Raw genomic sequence first — 23,282 nt, forward strand, 5'->3', positions numbered from 1 at the left:
ATTAGCGGTTTTAGGATTGTGGTCACGGTCTATTTTTAAGGTGGTGGTTAGATCAAATCACAACTTATTTAGGAACAGTGTGGTTTTAGGCTGTATTTTGTAAACAAACATTTGTGAATTACCACTTATCTAGGCAGTGAGAATATAGTTCAGTCATATCCAAAATATTTTTTCAGTACCCCACAATGTGTTTTGAAATTTACTAATCCAGGGGAAGCCACACTTCTGGTGGCTACCAACGTGTTTGTTTGTGTGGCCTCAGTGGACTTTTCCTGTTTGATAAAGGAAAGCAAGTCAAAGACTAAATGATCTGTCATATTCACTTGGAGTTCTTTGTGTTCGGTAGAATCATAGCCCAGAAACACCTGATCCTCCCCATATATGGCATCAGTATTTCTTTATTGCTACAGATCTCATACATACGATACGATTCCAAGAAAAATAACACTCGGCTTTTGTCTGTCCATATTGTTTTGATTGGTCAGTTGAAGGGACACAGCTGTTGGTGGGTGTGTCTGGCACAGAGGCTTGTGCGGCATGCGAAAGACTGGAGCATGTGACACGCATGCGGCTGCCAATGGTTGGTAGCAGCAAGACGGGGGCTTGGTGGAAAACAAAAACAGTGGAAGGTAAGGGAAGCCCAGCAACAAAGTTACCCTAGCTGGAGAGATTATTTCTGTGAGGAATGGATGGGATTGATGGGCGGGTGAGGGATGGCAAGAGCAGGATGGAGATGGGATGGGGGGAGGTGAAAGGAATGGGTTAGGGATGGCATGAGGGGGGCAATTATTTAGTATAACTTATTATTCAAAAGCTATTCTTTATGCTAAAAATGAAGATTCACTAGATTTGAATGAAAAAGTTTTAGAAAATCTGTCCAGTGAATTAAAAGAATACATCAGCATTGATTCTGTGGATAACAATGAAAACACTCTTTATCCTCCAGAGTTTCTACATAGTTTAACTCTTAATGGGCATGCCACCACACAAAGACTCAAGGAAAGCAGCAGTTATAGTGTTGCTATGAAACTTGAATCCTGGTACAAGATTGGTAGTTAGAATGTTGTTTTCTTCAATGGTAGATGCTGAAATTATGACAGGTCGATTTCACGGAAATACAGAGTTTATTCCACGAATAATATTGAACCCATCAGGTGTAAATCTGTCTTATACTCAGAAGAAAAGAGTTCCCAATTAGACTTTTACATTTTATGATTATAAACAAGTTACATGGCCAGGCCTTTGACAAAATTTGTATTTATATTCCTAAGCCTGCTTTTACACATGCACGGCTTTAAGTAGTTTTTTTCCCCCTCCAGAGCAAGAACATTTGATTCTGTCAAAGTCTTAAGGGAAAGAAAACTAGAAATCCTGTAAAGTATTACTGTTGCAATAAAGATACTAAGCTGACTGCAAATGTTTTGCAGGTCTCTGTTATTATGAAGATTATTGCTTTTAAGATCGATACAGATTATGGTAACCAATAAGATATGGGGTTAAAAACAGAAAAGGATGGAAAATGGCAGACGTTTAAGAAAACAGTTCATGACTCACAACAAAGAAACTTCCCTGTGAGGAAGAAGGATTCTAGAAAGGGGATAAACAAACTATGGTTAACCAAGGAAGTGAAGAACAATATCAAATTGAAAGAAAAAACAATGTGGCAAAGATTAGTGGTAAGCCAGAGGGTTCAGAAAGTTTTAAAAACCAACAAAAGATAACCAAAAAAAATAAAGAGGGAGAAAATAAACCTTGATGGTAAATTAGCAAGTAATATAAAAATGGACAGTAAGAGATTCTTTAAATATATAAAAAGGAAGAGAGATGCCAAAGTGAACTTAAGACCCTTAGAGAATGAGGCTGGGGAAATAATAATGGGGAACCAGGAAATAGCAGAGAAGTTGAACAAATACTTTGCTTTAGTCTTCACGGTAGAAGACACTAATAGCATTCCAAAAATACTAAATAATCAAGAGGCAAAAGGGGGGAGGAAATAAATACAATAACTATCGCTAGAGAAAAAGTACTAGGGAAACTAATGGGGCTAAAGGCCAATAAGTCTCTTGGACATGATGGGTTGCATCCTAGGATGTTAAAGGAAGTAGCTACAGAGATAGTGGATGCACTGGTAGTAATCTTCCAAGGATCCTTAGATTCTGGAAAAGTCCCAGAGGATTTAAAAACTGCCAAAGTAACACCCTTATTCAAAAAGGGACGGAGACAAAAAACAGTTAGCTTAACACCTGTCACTGGGAAAATGTTAGAGTCTATTATACAGGATGTAATAGCAGAGCATTTAGAAATACATAATATAATCAAGCAGAGTCAGCATGGCTTCATGAAGGAGAAATCATGCCTAACAAATTTATTAGAATTCTTTGAGGAGGTAAGCAGGATAGATAAGGGGGAACCAGTTGATGTAATATATTTGGATTTCCAAAAGGCGTTCGATAAGGTACTGCACATAAGGCCAATTAATAAGGTAAGAGCCCATGGTGTTGGGGGTAGTATATTGGCATGGATAGAGTATTGGCTAACTAATAGAAGACAGAGTTGGGATAAAGGGGGGGGACATTTTCAGAATGGCAACCTTTAACTAGTGGCGTGCCACTGGGATCAGTGCTGGGGCCACAATTATTTACAATATATAATAATGACTTGGATGAGGGAAGTGAATGTACTACCACCAAGTTTGCAGATGACACAAGAATAGGTGGGAAGGCAAGTGGTGAGGATAACAAAGTCTACAGAGGGATATAGACAGGTTAAGTGAGTGGGCAAAAACTTGGCAGATGGAATATAATGTGGGAAAAAAGGTTATTCACTTTGGCAGGAAGAATAGCGGAGCTGAATATTACTCAAATGGAGAAAGACCACAGAAAGCTGCAGCACAGAGGGATTTGGGGGTCCTTGTGCATGAATGACAAAAAGCTAGCATACAAATCCAGCAGGTAATAGAGAAGGCAAATGTAATGTTGGCCTTTATTTCAAAGGGAATGGAGTATAAAAATAGGAAAGTCTTGCTAAAACTATACAAGGCACTAGTTAGACCACACCTAAAATACTGTGAACAGTTTTGGTCGCCTTATCTAAGGAAAGGTATACTGGCATTGGAGGCAGTCCACAGAAGGGTCACTAGGTTGATCCCGGGGATGGAGGGATTTTCTTATGAGGAGAAGTTGGGTAGGTTGGACCTGTACTCATTGGAGTTTAGAAGAATGAAAGGCGACCTTATTGAAACATATAAGATTCTTAGGGGTTTGACAGGGTAGATGCTGAGAGGCGGTTTCCCCTTGTGGGAGAGTCTAGGACCAGAGGGCATAATCTCAGAGTAAGGGGTCGCCCATTTAAGACAGAGATGAGGAGGAATTTCTTCTCTCAGAGGGGAGTGAATCTGTGGAATTCTTCACTGCAGAGGGCTTAGAGGCTGGGTCATTAAGTACATTCAAGGCTGAGACAGACAGATTTTTAATCAGTAAGGGAATTGAGGGTTATGGGGAAAAGGCAGAAAAGTGGAATTGAGGATTATCAAACCAGCTATGATCTCACTGAATGGTGGAGCAGACTCAATGGGCTGAATGGCCTACTTCTGATCCTAAGTCTTATGGTCTAACTCAGGTCTGACAGCATCTATGGAGGGAGAAACAGAGTTAACGTTTCGAGTCCGTATGACTCTCCTTCAGACTCTGAACAGTCATACAGACTCGAAACGTTAACTCTGTTTCTCTCCAGAGATGCTGTCAGACCTGCTGAGTTAGACCATAAGACTTAGGAGAAGTAGGCCATTCAGCCCATTGAGTCTGCTCCACCATTCAATGAGATCATAGTTGATCTGATAATCCTCAATTCCACTTCTCTGCCTTTTCCACGTAACCCTCGATTCCCTTACTGATTAAAAATCTGTCTATCATTGGGTAGACAGGAAGGAACTTTTCCCCTTGGTGGAGGGATCAATAACCAGGCAGCATAGATTTAAGATAAGGGGCAGGAGGTTTAGAGGGAATGTGAGGAAGAATCTTTTCACCCAGAGGGTGGTGAGAATCTGGAACTCACTGCCTGAAAGGGTGGTAGAGACAGAAACCCTCATAACATTTAAGAAGTATCTGGGTGTGCACTTGCAATGCCATGGCATACAGGGCTATGGGCCTAGTGATGGAAAATGGGATTAGAATAGTTAGGTACTTGTTTGACTGGCGCAGACGCGATGGGCCAAAGGACCTTTTTCTGTGCTGTAGAGCTCGATGACTGAGTTTTTCCAGCCTTTTTTTATTTCAGATTTCCAGCATCTGCAGTATTTTATTTTTACATTAAGATATGGGGTTGTTGTCTCTTTTGTGATTATAAAAAACTGAAAAGTGAATTGAAGTCAGAGGCAATGAGATCTACCTCTGGAGGTAGTCTTCTTTCCCCCAAGTTTCCAGATAATCCTAGCACCTCAAATCCTGACTGCTAGTTCTTTATAGTGCACACTATGCCCTTACCCATTTGCTTTATTGATCTTGCTAACAATGTGCAAAAAATAAAGCCAATATTAACTGGTACCGTGAAAATAAAGCATGTACCTAACTATTCTAATCCCATTTGTAAATGTCTGTATGGGGGTACTTTCTGATTCAGATTGTTCTTGGATAATACAGAGAAGGCAATTCCATGAAGGAAACATCGTCCAAAATGGATCCCAAATAGATTCAGACTCTACAATCTAAGTTATTGGTCCCCTAGGATAGGCTGAAAGTGCTCACAATCAAACCTTTAATATGCTGTATAATCTACTCAGTCTGCATAAACAAGGCCAAATTCAGAAGCAGTGTGTCACCCATTACTGACTAAAACTGTTCCCAATCATAACTGGGAAATCATATCATTTGATGCACTACATTTTAATACTCTGTGCCTGGTTTACAGTATTTGAGCCATCAATATAATTCAGGGTTTAAATTCTGGGGCAAAACGGCATTCCCACAAAAGACTACATGCAGATGAATTTATCATCTCAGATTTCCTGGTTTTGTATTTGGAGGAAGAATATTACAACTTTACTACTGATAAACTACAATATAGAAATATATATATATTTATATACACACACACACAATGTGAAAATAAATTAAAAATCAGCTGGTAGTACCAACAGGTGGTTACTGGGGCGAATTCCACATTAACCAACAATACGAGAGAAGAATCAGGTTAACAACTATTGCTGACTGATGCTCCTCCTCGTCTGTCCCTTCCTGCAGCCCCCAGCTTGACAAAGCTCAAGCTGCTCACACCGCGGGCCTTACCTCGAATTCCTTAATATTGTTGGAGGTGACGAAGAGGCCGATACCAATGGGGATGAAAATGAGGCCTATGATAAAGAAAGCAGGCAGGACGGTGCCTGCGGTCAGGATGGGCTGCCAGGCGGGCAGGCGCTGCTGCTTGAACGCAGTGTTGTCCGGCTTCCTGCTCTTGTGCTGGTCACCGTCATCGTCTTTGGGAGAATAATTTGTCGCCATTTCGGCTCGGGCCCCCGGTCACAGCGACTGGAGGTGGGGGGCTTGTGGAAGGACAAGCTCTCCACACCTCACACAGACAGACAACCCCTGACCAAGCTGAAGCTCCCCAACCACCCGCCAGGGCCCACTTGCCGCCCAGCCTAAAACCCCAACACCACCAAGGAGAGACAAACTAACCCCGGAAACCAAAACCCAACCACGCACCAACGCGGTGACGACTTAGGATCGACGTCATCGCGCCTCTACGTTTGGCCAACGTCATGACGTCCTCGAACTTTAGGGGCCGCTCTGTTTCCATAACGACAACAGGCTTGTTTTGAGGGTACTGTAATTTGATATCGACTGATCAACATTGGGCCGATGAAATTATAATGTATGAAGAATTGTTGGACAGGCAGCTTTGGGACTTTACTGTTCCTGAGTAAATGACATTAAATATTGGAAGATACAATTGAAGGAATAGTTGAAGCAGAAAGGGATTTGGGAGTAATAGCCAGTCCTGGCACTTGAATCTCTATCGGGTAGCAACAAACAAAGCAGAGTCCTTAATTATATTACTTTTGCATTGAATTATATAGAATCTGTCGCAACGAGAAAGAAAAATTCCAAGGGGAGGACCCACCATCCGTGGTTAACTAAATATAGCATCAAACTTAAAGAAAAAGCATATAATTGTGCAAAGATTGGTGGCCAGTCAGAAGGTTGACAGAATATAAAAAACAGCAAAGAATGGCTAAGAGAGGTTTTTAAAATTATGAATAGGTTGGATAGGGTAGATATGGAGAGAATGTTTCCACATGTGGAACAATCCAAAATTACAACAACAAATTGTATGTATAATTCATCTTTAACATAATGGAAATTCCAAATCACTTCCCAGAAGCAATATCGATCAAAATTTAATGCTGAGCCGCATATAGCGATATTAGTGCTGATGCCAGAAGCATAGTCAAAGAAGTAGGTTTTACATAGTGTCTTAAAGGAGGAAAGAGAGGCTGAGAAGTTTAGGGAGGGAATTCCAGAGCTTGGGGCCTAGGCAACTGAAGACATGGACACCATTGGTGGATCAATTAAAATTGAAGAAAAAAATGAGATTTTAATTTAAGGCTTTGCTTGACTACGAACCAATGTTGGTCAGCAGGTACAGGGTGATGGGTGGACAGGTCTTAGTGTGAGTAAGGACCTGGGTAACAGAGTTTTGGATGATCTTAAGTTTACAGAGGTTAAAATGTGGAGGGCTTGCCAAGAGTGCATTGGAATAGTTAAGTCTAGATGTAACAAAGGCATGAACGAGAGTTTCAGCAGCAGATGACCTGAGGCATGGATGGTGGCAGATGATGTTACAGAGGTGGAAATAGGTGGACTTATGTTGGCACAGATGTGTGGTCGAAAGGTCATCTCTGGGTCTAATATGACACCAAGTTACGAACATTCGGGTTATGCCTCAGACAATTGCTTGGGAGAGGGATGGAGTCAGTAGTTAAGGAATGGAGTATTTAGGTGGGACCAAAGACAATGGCTTCAGTTTTCCTCATATTTAATTGGAGGAAGTTGTGCCCATTCAGTATTGGATGTCAAACCAGCAGTCTGATAAGTTAGTAACAGTGGAGGAATCAAGAGCTAGGTGTCATCGGTACATATGTAAAAACTAACACTGTGCTTTTGGATGAAGTCACCAAAGGGCAGCATGTAGATGGGGAATAGGAGGGAGCCAAGGATAGATCCTTGGGGACACCAGAAGTAACAATGCAGTAGTAGGAAGAGAAGCCATTGCAAGTGATACTCTATCTATGGTTAGATAGATAAGAATGGAACCATATCAATCATACAATCTGGTCCCACCCAGCTAAATGACAATGGAGAGGCTTTGGAGGAGGATGATGTGATTTGGTCAACTATGTCAAAAGCTGCAGACAAATCAAGAAGGATGAGGAGGCATAGTTTACCTTTGTCATAGTTATAAAGAATGTAATTTGTGACTTTAACAAGAACTACGTTGATATTGTGGCAGGGGTGGAAACTGGATTGGAGGGATTTAAACATGGAATTCCAGGAAAGATGGGCACAGATTTGGGAAGTGACAACATTTTCAAGGATCTCAGGGAGGAACGGGCAGTTGGAGACGTGGGGCTGGATTTTCATGATAGACTTGGGAATCACAAGTTGGGCCATTTCCCAATGCCGTGTTCCCGAGTTCTGAATGAACCTGCACGCACATTTTATTTTTAGGCTGGAGTTGGGGGCCACAACCCCCTGAAGCAGGCCCTAGGTGGGAATGGAAGCGGATGGATGTCAGGATCAGCAGGTTAGATGGCCTGCCTCCATTCAATGGGACATCGGCCCAGTACTATTCATGACTGTTAGGTCCCCTAACCCTCACCCCTCACCCCCCCTCATCACTATAAGATCATAAGAAATAGGAGAAGGAGTAGGCCATTTAACCTATTGAGCCTGCTGCATCATTCGATAAGATCATGACTGATCTGATTCTGCCTTAACTCCACTTTCCTGCCAGTCCCCATAACCTTTAACTCCTTTGTCAGTCAAAAATCTTTATAAGTTATTAATATTTTGTAGATTATGTTGTTAAAGATACACAGGTGATTGGTATTGTTTGATTGAGGGTTGGGATCAATATAAAGAGGGTCAGCTGGAACATTGGGGTTGTAGTTAGGAGGCAGAGATTTGGAAGGCTGCATCCTGTGAATACACCTACTATCAAGGAAAAGAATTATGCCTTGTTTCGTACTTCACCATCTGGCTTGGATCCATTTGACATGGTAGCAGAGGATGGTTGCCTAAAGGTGACGATTGAATACTACGTTTTTTTGATAGAAAACTGTAATTGGAATTACTTTTGAGAAGACTGGCTGAAACCATTTTCAGCTGCCCGATGTGGGTTTATTCAGTGTTGGGACAGTAAAATATGACTGATGATGTCAGTTTGTAAGTATAGTGGGAGTCAGGAGATTTTTTGAGAGCATGGTGATGATGACAGATTTAAAGAAGAGAGGTACAGTCCCTGAAGAGAGAGAGAACCATTAACAATACCAGATAACATGGATAATAGGGTGATGAGCTTGGAGGGGGCATGAGTGAATGTAGAAGAGAAACAAGAGAAAGATTCAAGTTCCGGGCTAGGGCATGGGGTGTTTGGAGGAATTTTGGTCCTGTGGGCTAGTAAAAAGGAGGGAAGTGGCTGAGGCAGCTAATTTGATGGTCTCCACCTTAGTAACAAAGAAGTCCATGTCCTCTTATGGGGCAGAGGAGACTGGGGAGAGGAGTTTAAGAAGATGGTTTGCGGTAGAGAAAAGAAGCCGAGGATTATTTTGCATTCCAATATGGTCCTGGAATATTTAGTTCTTTTAGCAGGCGAGAGCAGGACCAAACAGTGCTTTAAGTGATCCAGACAGACCTGGCAGTGTATGACTAAACCAGTTGCAAGGATCTGTATTGGGGGAATGACAGGGTGAGAGGAAGTAATAGTTTTATTGGGTGTGGGATGGCATCAATGGTGGAGGTGAGGTCTGGCTGTGGAAATCAGTAGCTACTGGAGTGTCATGGCAACAAGGCCAGATAGACAGTTGAGATTTTGAATGTGCAGTTGTAAAGTAAATTGGGGAATAGTTTTTTCAATGAACTGACACAGAAGAAGGTAGGGTTTGGATGTGGGTGGAGAGTGATACAAGAAACTGAAGATCATAAAATCAAGATACCTACTAATAAATCCAATAGAGAAATACAAGAGTACATAAAAGAAAAGAGAAAGATATATTGAAAGGCTGAGGTGAGGTAGATAGAATGGAAAGAGAGTCAAGGAGTACAAACACAGACTAGTTGGGCTGAATGGCCTGTTTCTGCTCTGTGTATTCCATGTAATCACAGTCTGTCCATTCAATGTGTTCTGCCCTAGTGCAGGATATAACTCCAATCTCATATGAGATTCTGGAATTACTTACCAATGAAGAGGTTTTATCTTCAGAGTTATTCTCCTGAGTGGGCTATAACCAGGGCTAAAGAACCCCACCTATTCTTTATGAATTGAGGGGCCAACTACACCAATCTGATGCAAGTACCCTGCCACATGTTAACCTTGTTCTTATGTGAGAGTATTGTAGTGCTGGGTTTTCTTGGTGAAGGCAGGAACCAGAAGGTGGGTTTCGTTTCCAGGTTGTGAACCTACCCTGATGGGAAGTAGAAACTTATTGGTGTTTTGGCAGAGGGGAGCTATCGGTTGGTTTGGGGACAGGTTGGCTGGCCAGTTAGTGGCCAGGAGGGCGGGAACAGAGGCGAGTCACTGAAAATTGGGCCATGTTCTGACTCATTTCACTGCTGTTTGGACAGTAACTTTTAAATTTGAAAAAATGGAAAATGTAGACTTTTCACATTTCAGAGAGCAGATGGAGCCATGGAACCTGGGATAGGGTAGGAACTTGAGAATCTGTTAAAATATTTTTTGACTTTTCCTGTGATGGGGTAGGTCCCTCTGCTCCACTAAGCCTCTTATAAGTTTATCTTCTCCATTCAAAACACAGCCGACCCTGGTCTCGCAACCCTTGAGCTGGTCGGCATTGGACAGATCCTGAAGGCTGCCGGCCCTGTGAAATTTTGGACAGATTCAAAGGAGAGCGACTAATAAGCTCCTTAAGTGTCTTAATTGGCCTGATTATTGCAACGGGCAAATTCACTAGTCCACCCTTCGTCTGCCTCACAAAAATCACCTGGAAAAAGAATGGAGGCAGTAGTCTGGCACGCAGGCCATTGGTGCCATTTCTTTTGGTCATCACTTCTGTTCCAATTCACGCTCCCGGCAATGTAAAATCAGGGCTCTCTGGAGTGTGGCTTAAACCTTTCACCTCTGGCTCTGAGGTGTGATTGCCAAAGTCACACTATCATCAGACCAGGGTCACATATATTAAACTGCTATACACAGTTGCAAAGAAAATCTTTGCACACTTGATATTTCTTGGCCAATCCAAAATGTTTATTCTTCTTTCACCGAATCACTAATTTGTCGAAAAGACTTTTGACACCTCGGCTTTTCCTAATTCTATTGGTCATTCAATGCTCTGTATATAGGGGTAAAATTGTACTTTATAGTCTGTGGGCAGCTCATTAATGACATGTTCTTTTATATGCATGCACTTAAAGGGATGAAAAGTCATAGGTGATGTTCCCAAAAGCTAACCACTGCATGTGAGGCTCCTCTGGTTACATGGGGCTGAATTTTCCGCTCATCGGCAGGCCCGCGCCTGACCTGATTGGGCGTGAAATCGCACGTGATGATGTTGGGTGAACATCCCAACGTCATCCTGTGCTCACGCGATATTTCGGTATGTGAGCGTGCACAAAAGCCGGAAACACACCTGCCAACAATTAAGAGGGCAATTAGGGTCATTAGGATCATTTACATAGCCCATTAACCTTACGGCTGGTGGACGGGCAAATCGGCCAGCTGGCCTTTGCATTTTTCAACAAACCTCATCCACGGGCGGGATGAGATTCCCGTGATGAAATAAAATATAAATAAGTTTCTGTGGGGACAGCCTTTTCATAAGCTAATTTTTCAGGTGACTGCTTATGATGCATGGACACTTTTTTCAGCTTTTGAAACCTCTATTTTTGCCGTTTCAGGTCTTCAGCTCCCTGAGGTAGCTCTCTGACTTCATGGAGCTTTCTGTCAGCGCTGGCCCGCGCCCACGTTGATGTCATCGCCTGCCTTCTTCCTGCCCCCACCCTGGCAGCGCTGAGCTTTTCAGCGCGTGTTTCACGCTGGCTGGCTGTTAATTGGCCAGCCAGTGTGAAATTTCTGTTGGGGGCCGATCACAGTCGCTGGTCCGTTTCCCGGCTGATCCCAGGCCCGCTGATCGTTCCTGCCTATCGAGTTCAAAATTCAGGCCATGAGGTTTTGGAAAATGTGGCCTTATATCTGCACAATCTATACTATTTATTTATTCTTGAAACCTATTATTTCCTTTAATATTGAGGGAAAACTGATCCAATGCAGGCACCCAACTACAGATGTCTGATATGTACATCTCGCAAAGATCTTCATTTTGCTCACCGGACTGAATTTTCAGACCCTGCCGGGGCTGGGATCAGAGATGGGTGGGCACTAAGAGCAGCCCTGCTGATCTGCATGCTGGTTCCCCAGTTCCATCCCAGCCCCAGGCCACTTTTGAAGAGGAAGGATTGGGGGTGGGGGGTGCAGGACTACCCATCAACATACTGCATGTAGCTGACACAGCTCATTAAGAGCCTACTGAGGCCAATTAAAGGAGGGTGACTGGAATTTTCAGGTGTCAGGGACCAGTATAGGTTCCTGGAAGTGACCTTCCAGCAGCAAACCTAGAGGCCCTCCCTGCCTGCCTGGGTGCAGAAGCAGTTGCAGGCCACCATTTAGAGGGGTTCCCACAACCCCACCCCCTCCATCTCCCCCACCCCACCACCATGATGGTGGCCTGACTGCAAGATCCATTTTTAAATTCAAGTTTTAAAAATTGGATGAGAAGGCGTCTCCATTTTGAATTCTCTCTCGCTTACCCTCTATAGCAGCCTGTTGCTGCCTTCAAGCTGGAAGGCCTCCTTGCTTTGATAGTTTGCCCACTATCCTTAATTGGACAGTGAGCCCATCCCCTGGCCAATGAAGGGGACACCCCCATGAAAAATAGGGTCAGTGACTGTTATGCCCCACACAACCCCACCCCAGGGCTGTGTTTGGGACCCAGAAACAGTCCTGATCTCTGTTTCCTGCCCCAGAGGGAAAATCCTGCCCAATGTTTTTGCTCACAGATCATAGGATTCTGGATTGTAAGCTTATTTCACAGGCAGTAGTGTGGTGTGCAAAGCTTCTGTGCATCAAACAGAATTTTATCTGTGGCACAAAACAGGCCAGAGAAAGCCTGACTCAAACAGTGTTAGTTAATTCTGTTGAGTAGCTAAACATCAAGGATTAGGAAAATATGCTCAGCCAATGAGAAGGAAAAGATCTGAGGGATAGTTGATGTGCTAAATTATGTGATCTCAGTTGAACAGTACTTGTGTTTAAATTGGACTCAACGCTAGGGCCTGAATTTTTAGCATATTGGGCGACCGCAATTGGCGGGACCGGAAGCAAATGTGAAATATGCTCCTGGCCGCAATTGGCTTCCAACAGCAATTTCACGCTGGCTGGCCAATTAACTGCCGGCCATCGTGAAACGCGAGCTGAGAGAGGCTCAGCGCTGCCAGCGGGGATGGGAAGAGGGCGGGCACCAGGATCAGAAAGGGTGCAGGCAGAGGATTTAAAAAGAGCTCCTTGAAGGCTGGAAGTCTGCGCTCAGAATCTCAGGGAGTTGCTGTGGAAATTACATTTTTTGACACTCAGCTTGATTGAGCATGCTGCTACCGTCTCTGGAATGTCATTGTTGCTCGGAGCCTATGCCAGTCTGCCCTCCTGTTTTTCGAATGTGTGCCTTAGGGTTTTGCTGGAAGCGATAGGTGACTGTCGTGAAATCCTGCTGCCATGGGATAGCAAGTGGAGCTCACCTCACGTGACGAAGCAGGCCTGGAAAGAAGTGGCAGGTCTGGTCAGCGGCCATGATGTTGTTCCCAAAACCTGGATCCATTGTAGGAAAAGGTTCAATGACCTTTTGCCCTCTGCCAGGGCCAGTACTGATTCCATTTGCAACCATGGCTGCATGTCTTCATGGGTGGCAGCACTTGCTGGTGCTCACGGGTGTGAAATGCAGAGCCCATTGTGGCACATAATCATGTCCCTTGATAGACCATGACTGGCATGTATGTCAGGGTGCTGTGTGACAATGTGACGGGCAAGTGAGCCAGTGTTTTTTGGTGATTGAGGTGCCCATGCAGAGCATGAGCACTGCATTGGCCCAGAGCTCAGGACACATAACTTCCTCCATAGAGGGAGTGGCAACTCTCAGCCCCAGGAACTCAATCAGAGCTTTCTGGGGTTGTGTTCAGACCTGCAAGCCCACACACTGGCAATGTTCTGCTGAGGTCAATGTGAGAAATGGATGAGGCACCTAGTAACTCTGCTAGCTGCCCGTCCATTTATGGTGAGCAGGGAGGTTCGGACCAACCTCATGTTGGCAGACGAGCTGCAGCTCGCATCTGGGGGCTCCTCTCAAGGTGCTCTTGATGATGGTAGCAGCTCCTCCACCCCTCTGCCTGTAACCGTGGCAACTGAGACCACAACAACTGAGGCGTGCCCAGTTGGGGCCTCTCCAAGGGGAACTCTCTTGCCCAATCGGGGCCTACACTGGCTTCTGCAACCAGAGGACGGCCACCAAGTTCATCAAGGCTGAGGGGGCAACCGTATCAGCAGCCTGCCTCCAACCCAGCTGCCAGCGAGCGGGACCAGCAAGACGTGGCACTCGCAAGCAGAAATTTAAGTCACAGTGATCACATTAGGGGTTCTCACAGGTGATTAATGTTTCCTTAGCATGTGTGTACTTTGCCTTGATTATTAAAATGTAACATTATTTTCAATTGCCTTATTGTACTTCATGCAATTGATAGGGAAGAGGCCTGGGAGTCATGTGTCATACATATGAAGTGCTGCAAAGTTTATTTGATCCTAAATGTGGGATGATTCATTTTGGTAGGAAGAACATGGAGAGACACACTTTAGGAAGGATTTGAACGCATTGGAGAGAGTGTAGAAGAGGCTTACAAAGATGGTTCCAGGGACAAGAAACTTCAGTTATGAGGATAGATTGGAGAAGTTGGGACTATCCTCCTTGGAGAGGAGAAGGCTAAGAGGAGATTTGATAGAGGAGTTCAAAATCATGAAGGTGCCCGTCCATCTATGGTGGATACAGCATGGAACCAAAGGAAAATGTACACAGAATGCAAAGAGAGAAGAAAATGCTGTATAATGTTTCTTCTAGCTTGCTCTCAGTGGCACCCGGGAGATTTATCTTTTATTCTGAGAGACTCCAGGGGAATGCAGAACTGTTAACAATCTTATTCAACACTCCTAAATCAGGGGAATGAAAATCAGTAATGATTCCTTTCTTTCCAGTGGCTCCTGCTAGTCAATTGATATGCGTGAATTTAACAAAAGGATCATGTCAGGTTTGACCTTGATGCCTCCCATGGTAGACTAAGCTGTTGACACCTTGGGCCACATTTTCACAGAGTCAGGCTGACTCCGGAGACCTTTGAAAGTGACGGGTGGAACCCAGCTGCATTAGTCCTGCCCCCATTTCCAACAGATCCCATTTTTGCAGGCAGGGGAAAGGGGAGAGGTGTGAATGACAGTTAGGAAATCCAAATTCAAAGGGCTATTTGAACTTAACGCTGAGTTCAAACAGACCCCATTTTCACTGTTCACAGTTTGGAAGTTACGAATTTGTGGAGTGGATGTAGATGCTATTGAAGGGTTAGTGAGATCTGTTTAAATGTCATAATCCGAAGGGGGGCTGAGTTCATGTTTTGATAGTTTAAAGAAGCTTTTAAAGGATTAGCTATCTTTGACATGGTTACTGGGTAAAAGTTTGTTTTTTTTATAACAGATTGAACACTTGAGGTGATTTAAAATCTTTGAATGTGTTTCATGAATTATTTATTTTTTCTGTATCAAGTACGTATGAATGAGAGCACTATTGAATTGTTTTTTTCCACCTCCATATGGCACCTGAGGTCTGCCCATTGTGGATACTGGGTGAATGGCTATGGAGGGGGCATGGAGGAGGGTGGGGGCATGAATTGACATGAAGGGCATGGAGAGGACATGGTGATATAAGGTGGAATGGGAGCATGAACTGGCATGGAGGGATGTGGGGAGTGGGTGGGAGGATAGGGGTGGGGGCTAGAGGACCTAAAGCTTCTAAAACAACTGGGACAAAGCCCCAGAGAACTGAGGCAGGCCTTCTAACCAGCCCACCTCAGTGCTCTTCCGTCCCCTTCACTGCCTACAATCTGCTTCCAGTGTTGGTGGCCTGGCTGCATCCTGCGCCGCCTCCATAGAGTGAAAATTGGGTGTAATGGGGCCCTTGAAACTGGGGAAATTTCCTCACTTCAGTTATCCACCTTGGTAGCAATAATCCTGCCCATTGTCTAGTTTTACACGTTGTGGAGCTCGAGTATATTCTGCATATGGCCTGTTGTTTTCCTGAGGTGCAATTAAATGGCTACCTCTACTGTGAAAGTGTTCTGTTTCAGAACACTGAATATAGAAGAACATGAATACACATCAACAAAAGCAAGCACTTTGTCCCAAAGCAACTTAAAACACTGTATTCACATAAACAGTTTATAATTTCTAAGATTGTACGTTGCTCTAGTGGTCTTATTCAATTATTGGTGTTTACTCTACTGCATGGTTTTCCCAAAGAGGATAGCTTTTCCAGGATGTATTCAAATAGGATTTAGTTTCTGGTTTCTTGAACAATTAGCTTGGCAAATTGCTGCTATAAAATTAAGTTAAAATATTTTAAATTAAAATGAAATGTTTTATTCATTATGCCATACATTTAGACAATGTGTTTATATGCATCAGCACAAGTTTACATCAATGATACTCTTCCTCTATACCCTGTTCCATCAGAAAGGAAGGATTGTTGACTGACTGCAGTCAGCACAATTACCCCATCACCTAGTAACAAGGTAATATAGGAGAAAAGAGATACTGATTGATGGCAGCATAATATGAAATAGGGCTTAAATATTTGCAGAATGGTAACAGATGTTCAAATAATATTTGATCCTTCAGCAGAATTGCCAGACAAACAATTCCTACCTTGGTTGCATATTGCAGCTTCATAGTTTCAAGTTTCTACATTAATATATTTTTCCTTAAAATAACCACCTTTGGAAGGGATCATAGCCAAAGTAAATTGTATTGGTTATGGCTAATAAACCTGTATCTTCATGCAAATTGATTGCCAGACTTTTGAGTTTGGGGAAGGAGTAAATCCAAACAAAGTAGATAATTTTGTTGCTATGATATTTCATTTTTATGAGCTACTGGTGCTTTATCTTTAACTTCCCCTTCCTTTCTAAGGCCCTCAAAAGTAATATCATCCCAAGGCTCTATGCCCACGTCTCTGATCACTTTTTTTTCAATTCCCCTCAGTCTGATTTACACACTGACCAAAACCCACTATGGTGACCTGGTCAGTCACCTATAAGATATTCTGTGGTTACCACCATAGTATATAACTTTTCCTCATTCTCTTGAATCACTCATTCCACATGGTTCCTCCACCATCTCTTTGTTGCAGTGAACATCAGTAGCATTCCCCTTTGGTACCGGTTCTACCTATTCTAACTTAGATACCACGTCTCCAGCAATATTTTCTCCTCTTATTCCATAACAACTTCAAGGGCCTCGAGGTTCCATATCCACCATTCCTTTAACTTATCTTTATGCTGTCCAGTAACATAACTTGTAGGAATGGAGTCAGCTTCCATATGCATTCTGATAATATTGAGCTCTAATTCTCTGCTATCAGCATTGACTCAATGACCATCACTTTGAGGTCCAACTGAGTGTCCAATGTCAAGTCATGGATTATTAAGAATAATCTCTAATTTAACAGTCGCAAGACTAAATCACCCTGTTCAGCTCCTAGACTCCCAATTTCATCCATCTTCTTCACTGTTTGTTCAGGCTGATCCAGATGATGCACAAATTCAGTATCCAAATTGACATTGAACTAAAGCTTAATCCTTATATCCCAGCCAATACCAAGGGCTAAATCATCCCAGATTTGCACAAAGTGAGGTAGCAGAAGGGAAAAAAGTTGTTTTACCCGCCGGCCACAATGGTTTTTGCGACGTGTCATTCCATTCCCACCTCATTCATTTTGCAACCACAGGAAACACACCGTCTCGCTGACAGGCGAACTCTGATTTTCCACCACACCTCACGCAGGGTGCCATATTTAAACTGCAACTGTGCACACAGTTCTCAATGCTTGCAGCCCAGAACTGCTCCGGTTAAGACATGACCCCAAAAGCCAAGAAGAATGCAAGCCCCCCAACTCAGTGAAGCATCCCTGGAACACCTTTTGGATGCCGTGGAGGCCCACCATGATGTTCTCTCCCCCACTCTGGCTGCAGGAGGCCTATCAGTCTCACTATTCTGGCTTGGGAGGCGGTGGCAGAGCTGGTCAGTGCCATTGTTGCACAAAGAGATCAGCCATCCAGTGCAGAAAATGGGTGAATGATCTCACCCATGCCGCAAGGGTAGGGCAACCATTTCATCACTCTAAACTCACACACTCACTACCATCTCACTCTCAAGGGATATCACCACCCATTCTCACATACATACCTTCACATCTCCATCTGGCCTCATATCCTCTGGAGACTGCCTCTTCAGACCTCACCATCTTGAGGCCATTTGCACAGATCAACATGTGCCCCCACACACTCCCTGTGACACCCCTTTTCCCAGTACAGCTCTAGCCCTGCAGCCTCTTCCATTGCCTGAGGCCACTTCTTTCCCCAAGCAAGCCCTAGCCCTGCAGCCATTGAAAAACCATCCCCCGTCTTAAGGCTGGTCTGGTAGGTAGAGACCTGCCAGTGAGCCCCCCTAAAGATGATGTTGTGCTGTCTGCGAAGCCTAGCACTGGTGACTGTGAGTGCTGCCCGAAGCAAGGTACAAACAAACACGCTGATGTATCTTTTCCACTATTCTTACTTATACCTGTTTAGCACTTTTCCTTTGTCCCTTTGTTGTGTTTTATGCCTCAGGGATATGCAGAGATGATACATTCCAGGTTTAATGTGTGAACAGGAGTTTTATTCAATGCTTTAAAATGTCTACTCTCGTGCTTCCAGCAGCTTGTCTGTTTCGTTTCTTTTTCTCAGTCACCACACCCAGTCTTAACTGATCACACACACAGAACAGATACCAGACACAAATAATCAAACAATAAATACTACATCTTTTCCCCCTTGTAAAACTGAAGATCTTACTTTAAATTAAACTACCCTAAACGACAAACATATGTGCATTGAGTTATTTCTTAGAGTTCAGCTTGTCCATTTTCTCTAAGTACAGTAATAGTCTTTGAGATATGAAAGTCTTTGGTGATGGCGCTCCATTGCTGGCCACCAAACCTCTTCAAGGGATTGTTATTTCTTCTTAACAACACCAGATGCCTGTCATGGGCAAGATACAATACACGTTGCTGTAGCACTTTTGGGATAACCGCTCGAGTTCTACTTACGATACCGTAGTCATCAAACAATGTGAGATCATTGTGCACTGTGTAGTATGGAACCAGTTTTTTCTCTATGTCACGAGGCCACTTGGTTTTTAGATACTGGTTTACTTTCTGCAGTATGCAGTCTGTCACCAATTCTGTCTTCAACTCCTCCCATGAATGTGCATTTGTGCTTGAGTGTCAAGCTGTGTTGAGTTGAGTGAGCACTGGTGGTACCGCTGATTGTGTTCTGCTTTGTCCTTTCCATGGGCAATGCGTTATCAAGTAGATTGAGCGTCCTTTCAAAATCTGACAAGGTTGACGAAACGGCCTTCTGGAATGTGCTAGGTACTGATCTTAGTCCATAGGGCATTCTGGGGTACTGAAATACACCTTGAGTAACAAAAGCTATAATATATTGTTTTTTTCTCCACTAGTGGTACCTGGAGGTAGCTCTGTTGCATGTTGAGTTTGTTCAAGACTGTGGAGTCATGAAATGATGCCGATAGTTCTTGGATCGTGTCTGGAATGATAGCTTTCAGTCGAAGTTAAGGTCGAAGCAAAGTTTAAGGTCTGGATTTTCACTCCAGAGGCAGATGTGCAAAGTCAGGAAATTTTTGGCTCAATGAACCAGCCTCGGGAAAAACTGCCCTAAATGGCCGGATTATTGGGGACATGATAGATTCTGGCCCGCTGACCCCAAAAGCAATAGCGATGCAGAGGCAGGCCCTGCGTGGGGAACACATCTCAGGCAGACTATAAAAGAAGAACTTGTTAGAAGTTCCTGCTGTAAGTTAGGAAGTAGATAAAAGAGTGTTGCTGGCCCTTGGAGAAAACGTCATTCAGGAGTCAGGTGAACACTAACTGTAATAGTTGTCCAACGAGAGGGTTGAGAGGAGATTTGATAAAGGTGTTGCAAATCATGGGATGTCTGGCCAGAGTAGATAGGGATAAACTGTTCCCATTGGTGGAAGGATCGAGAACCAGAGGACACCAGTTTAAGTGATTGACAAAAGAAGCAATGACAACATGAGGAAAAACTTGTTTACGCAGTAAGTGGTTATGATCTGGAACGCACTGCCTGAGAGTGTGTGGAGACCAGTTCAATTGTGGCTTTCAGAAGGAATTGGATCATTATATAAAGAGAGAAAATTTGCAGTGCCGTGGGGAAAAGGTGAATTCCTCTTGCAGAGAGTTGGCATGGACATGACAGACTGAATGCCTCCTGTGCTGCAACTATTCTATAATTCTATGATTCTATAATTGATTATTGGACACTGGAAGAGATGACCCATCATGGGCATTCCATAGGAAAATGGAGAGATTACTGCTGCCTATTCACCTTGTAATGAAGAAGCACACTCTCTAAAACAGGCTTGTCCAACACATCACCCACGGGCTGCTAAAGCCCCTCCATGTGGCCCCTGGAGCGTTCGTTGAAAATGCTAGTAGGATGGATCAGTGAAATAAAAGATTTCTGTAGTGGACTGCTCTTCCAACAGACTGTTTCTCTCCCGGGTTTGCTGCAGATAGGCAACTCGGAAGCACACGGGGCCTCCACTCACCATGCTTCCCCCTCAGCTTACAGTGCTTTGGCGCATCTCTGGCCACGTTCCTCCAGTTCTCCCAGCGTTCCCATGGTTCCTCCCCACGTTGCCCCGATCCTTCCTGTGCCCCCACCACATAACCCCAGTTCTCCCCGTGTTCCCCTGGCTCCAGCCGCATTCCCAGGTTCCTCCGCGTTCCCCCGGCTCTCAGTGCTCCCCTCAGCGGGCACCTGCGTTCTGACATCTTTAGGCATCAAGCCTCGTTCCAGGCCTCTCTTCCGCTCTCATCGCACCGCCCTCGCCCCCGGAGACGATTTGGTGAGTGAGAATAACTAAGTGATCAGTGAGAGTAACTAAATAATCAAGCAGCCCACTTGGCTGGCACTCCGTGCACAACATTCACTCGTTCCACCACCGACACACAGTAGCAGCAGTGTGTACTTCCTATAAGATGCGCTGCAGGAATTCACCAAGGCTCCTTAGACATCACCTTCAAACCAACAACCACTACCATCTAGAAGGACAAGGGCAGCAGATAGATGGGAACACCACCACCTGGAAGTTCCCCTCCAAGTCACTCAGCCTCCTGACTGGGAAATATATTACTGATCCTTCACTGTCGCTGGGTCAAAATCCTGGAACACCCTTCCTAACAGCACTGTGGGTGTACCTATGCCATATGGACTGCAGCAGTTCAAGAAGGCAGCTCACCACCAACTTTTCAAGGGCAACTAGGGATGGGCAATAAATACTGGCCCAGCCAGCGAAGCCCACATCCCATGAATAAAAAAAGTGTGAAGGTGGGTGAGTGAGTAAGTGGGGATAGGTGGGTGAGTGAGGGTGGGTGGGTCAGTGAGTGAAGGTGAGCACATTTGAGTCTGTGAGAGAGAGGGTGAATGTGTGACGAGAGGGTGAGTGTGTGTCTGAGAGAGAGAAGGTGAGTGTGTGTCTGAGAGAGAGAGAGACGGTGTGTGTTAGATGGTGTATGTGTGTGAGACAGAGGGTGAGTGTGTGTATATCTGAGAGAGTGAGTCTGTGTGTGTGTGCGCATGTAAGATGGTGTGTGAAGAGAGAGAGGGCGAGAGTGTATGTGAGAGAGAGAGAGGGTGAGTGTGTGTGAGGAAGAGAGACGGGGGGGGGGGGGCGCCCGCATGAGTGAAGAGATGGGGGGGGCGCACGTGCGCGTGCATGAGAGAAGGGGGGGGCGCCCGCGTGTGTGAAGAGACGGGGGGGGGGGCGCCCGCGTGTGTGCGTGAGAGAGGGGGTGGGGCGCCCGCGCGCGTGTGCCTGGGAGCGGGAGTGGGAGTGAGAGGGCGATAGTGTGTTGCGAGAGAGAGAGTATGTGTGTAAGATGGGGATGTGTGTGTGTGTGTGCGTGAGAGAAAGGATAAGGGTGAGTGTGTGTGAGAGGGAGTGTGAGTGTGATAGAGGGCAAGAGGCTGAATGTGTGTGTGAGGGGGAGAGCGTGAGTGCGTGTGTGAGAGTTTGAGTGTGACAGAGGGAGGGTGAGTACATGTGAGAGGGCGAGTGTGTATGTGTGTGTGTGTGTGTGTGAGAGAGACTGTGTGTGTGAGGGAGAGAGGGTGTGTGTGTGTGTGTGAGAGAGAGGATGAGTGAGTGTTTGTGTGAGGGAGAGAGAGTGAGTGTCTGTGTGCAAGAGAGAGAGGGTGATAGTATGTGTGCAAGAGGGAGGATGTGGGAGCGTGAGTATGTGAGAGAAAGAGCGTGTATGTATGAGAGGGAGAGGATGAGTGGGTGAGAGAGAGGGTGAGTGTGTGTGAGGGAAAGAGGGTGAGTGTGGAGGTGAGTGTGTGTGTGCGAGACAGGGAGGCTGATAGTGTGTGCGAGAGAAAGAGTGATAGCGTGTGCGAGAGAAAGAGGTTGATAGTGTGTGTGCGACGCAGAGATGGTGAGTGTGTGTGTGAGAGAGCGGATGTGGGAACGTGAGTATGTGAGAAAGACCGTGATTGTGAGACGGAAAAGATGTGTATGAGGGAGAGAGGGTGAGTGTGTGTGTGAGGGAAAGAGAGTGAGTGCGTGTGTGATTGGGGGTGAGTGAGAGGTTAAGTGTGTGAGGGAAAGATAGAGGGTGTGTCTGACGGAGAGAGGGGGTGTGTGTGTGTGCGCGATGGAGGGCGGGCGAGTGTGCGATGGGGGGAGGGACAGGGGGTGGGCGGGGGACAGAGGGCGGGCGAGGGTGAGTGGGCGTGCGCGTGTGAGGGACGGGGTGAGGGTGCGCGCGCGCGTGTGAGGGACGGGGTGAGGGTGCGCGCGCATGAGGGACGGGGTGAGGGTGCGCGCACGTGAGGGACAAGGGGTGAGGGCGCGCGCGCGTGAGGGACAAGGGGTGAGGGTGCGCGCGTAAGGGACGGGGCGAGGGAGAGGGGGCGAGGGTGCGCGTGAGGGAGAGGGGGCGAGGGCGCGCGTGAGGGACGGGGCGAGGGAGAGGGGGCGAGGCCGCGCGTGAGGGAGAGGGGGCGAGGGTTTGTGCGCGTGTGGGAGGGGGCGAGGGTGCGCACGCACGTGAGGGAGAGGGGGCAAGGGCGCGCGTGAGGGAGAGGGGCCAGGGCGCGCGTGAGGGAGAGGGGGCGAGAGTGCGCGTGAGGGAGAGGGGGCGAGGGCGCGCGTGAGGGATGGGGCGAGGGAGAGGGGGCGAGGGAGAGGGGGCGAGCGCGCGCGTGAAGGAGAGGGGGCGAGGGCGCGTGAGGGAGAGGGGGCGAGGGTGCGCACGCACGTGAGGGAGAGGGGGCGAAGGCGCGCTTGAGAGGGAGAGGGGGCGAGGGCGCGCGTGAGGGAGAGGGGGCGAGGGCGCGCGTGAGGGAGAGGGGGCGAGGGCGCGCGTGAGGGAGAGGGGGCGAGGGTGCGCGTGAGGGAGAGGGGGCGAGGGCGCATGTGAGAGAGGGGGGGCGAGGGTGCGCGTGAGGGAGAGGGGGCGAGGGTGCGCGTGAGGGAGAGGGGGCGAGGGCGCACGTGAGGGAGGGGGGCGAGGGCGCGCGTGAGGGAGAGGGGGCGAGGGTGTGCACGCACATGAGGGAGAGGGGGCGAGGGTGTGAGGGAGAGGGGGCGAAGGCGCGCGT

At 46.0% G+C, this 23,282-nt stretch overlaps 1 protein-coding gene across 1 annotated transcript in view; it reads right to left on the reverse strand.

Annotated features, from left to right (window-relative positions):
- Positions 1-5,710, reverse strand: part of LOC144689575 (cell cycle control protein 50A-like) — a 31,480-nt gene extending 25,770 nt beyond the window's left edge. The window contains exon 1 of the mRNA XM_078556761.1: positions 5,283-5,710. Coding sequence (XP_078412887.1) covers positions 5,283-5,495 — 213 coding nt within the window. The 5' untranslated portion in view covers positions 5,496-5,710. The remainder of the gene's footprint in view (positions 1-5,282) is intronic.
- Positions 5,711-23,282: the final 17,572 nt, after the last annotated feature.

This window comes from Cetorhinus maximus, chromosome 14, assembly GCF_964194155.1.
Source record: "Cetorhinus maximus chromosome 14, sCetMax3.hap1.1, whole genome shotgun sequence".
NCBI lineage: Eukaryota > Metazoa > Chordata > Chondrichthyes > Lamniformes > Cetorhinidae > Cetorhinus > Cetorhinus maximus.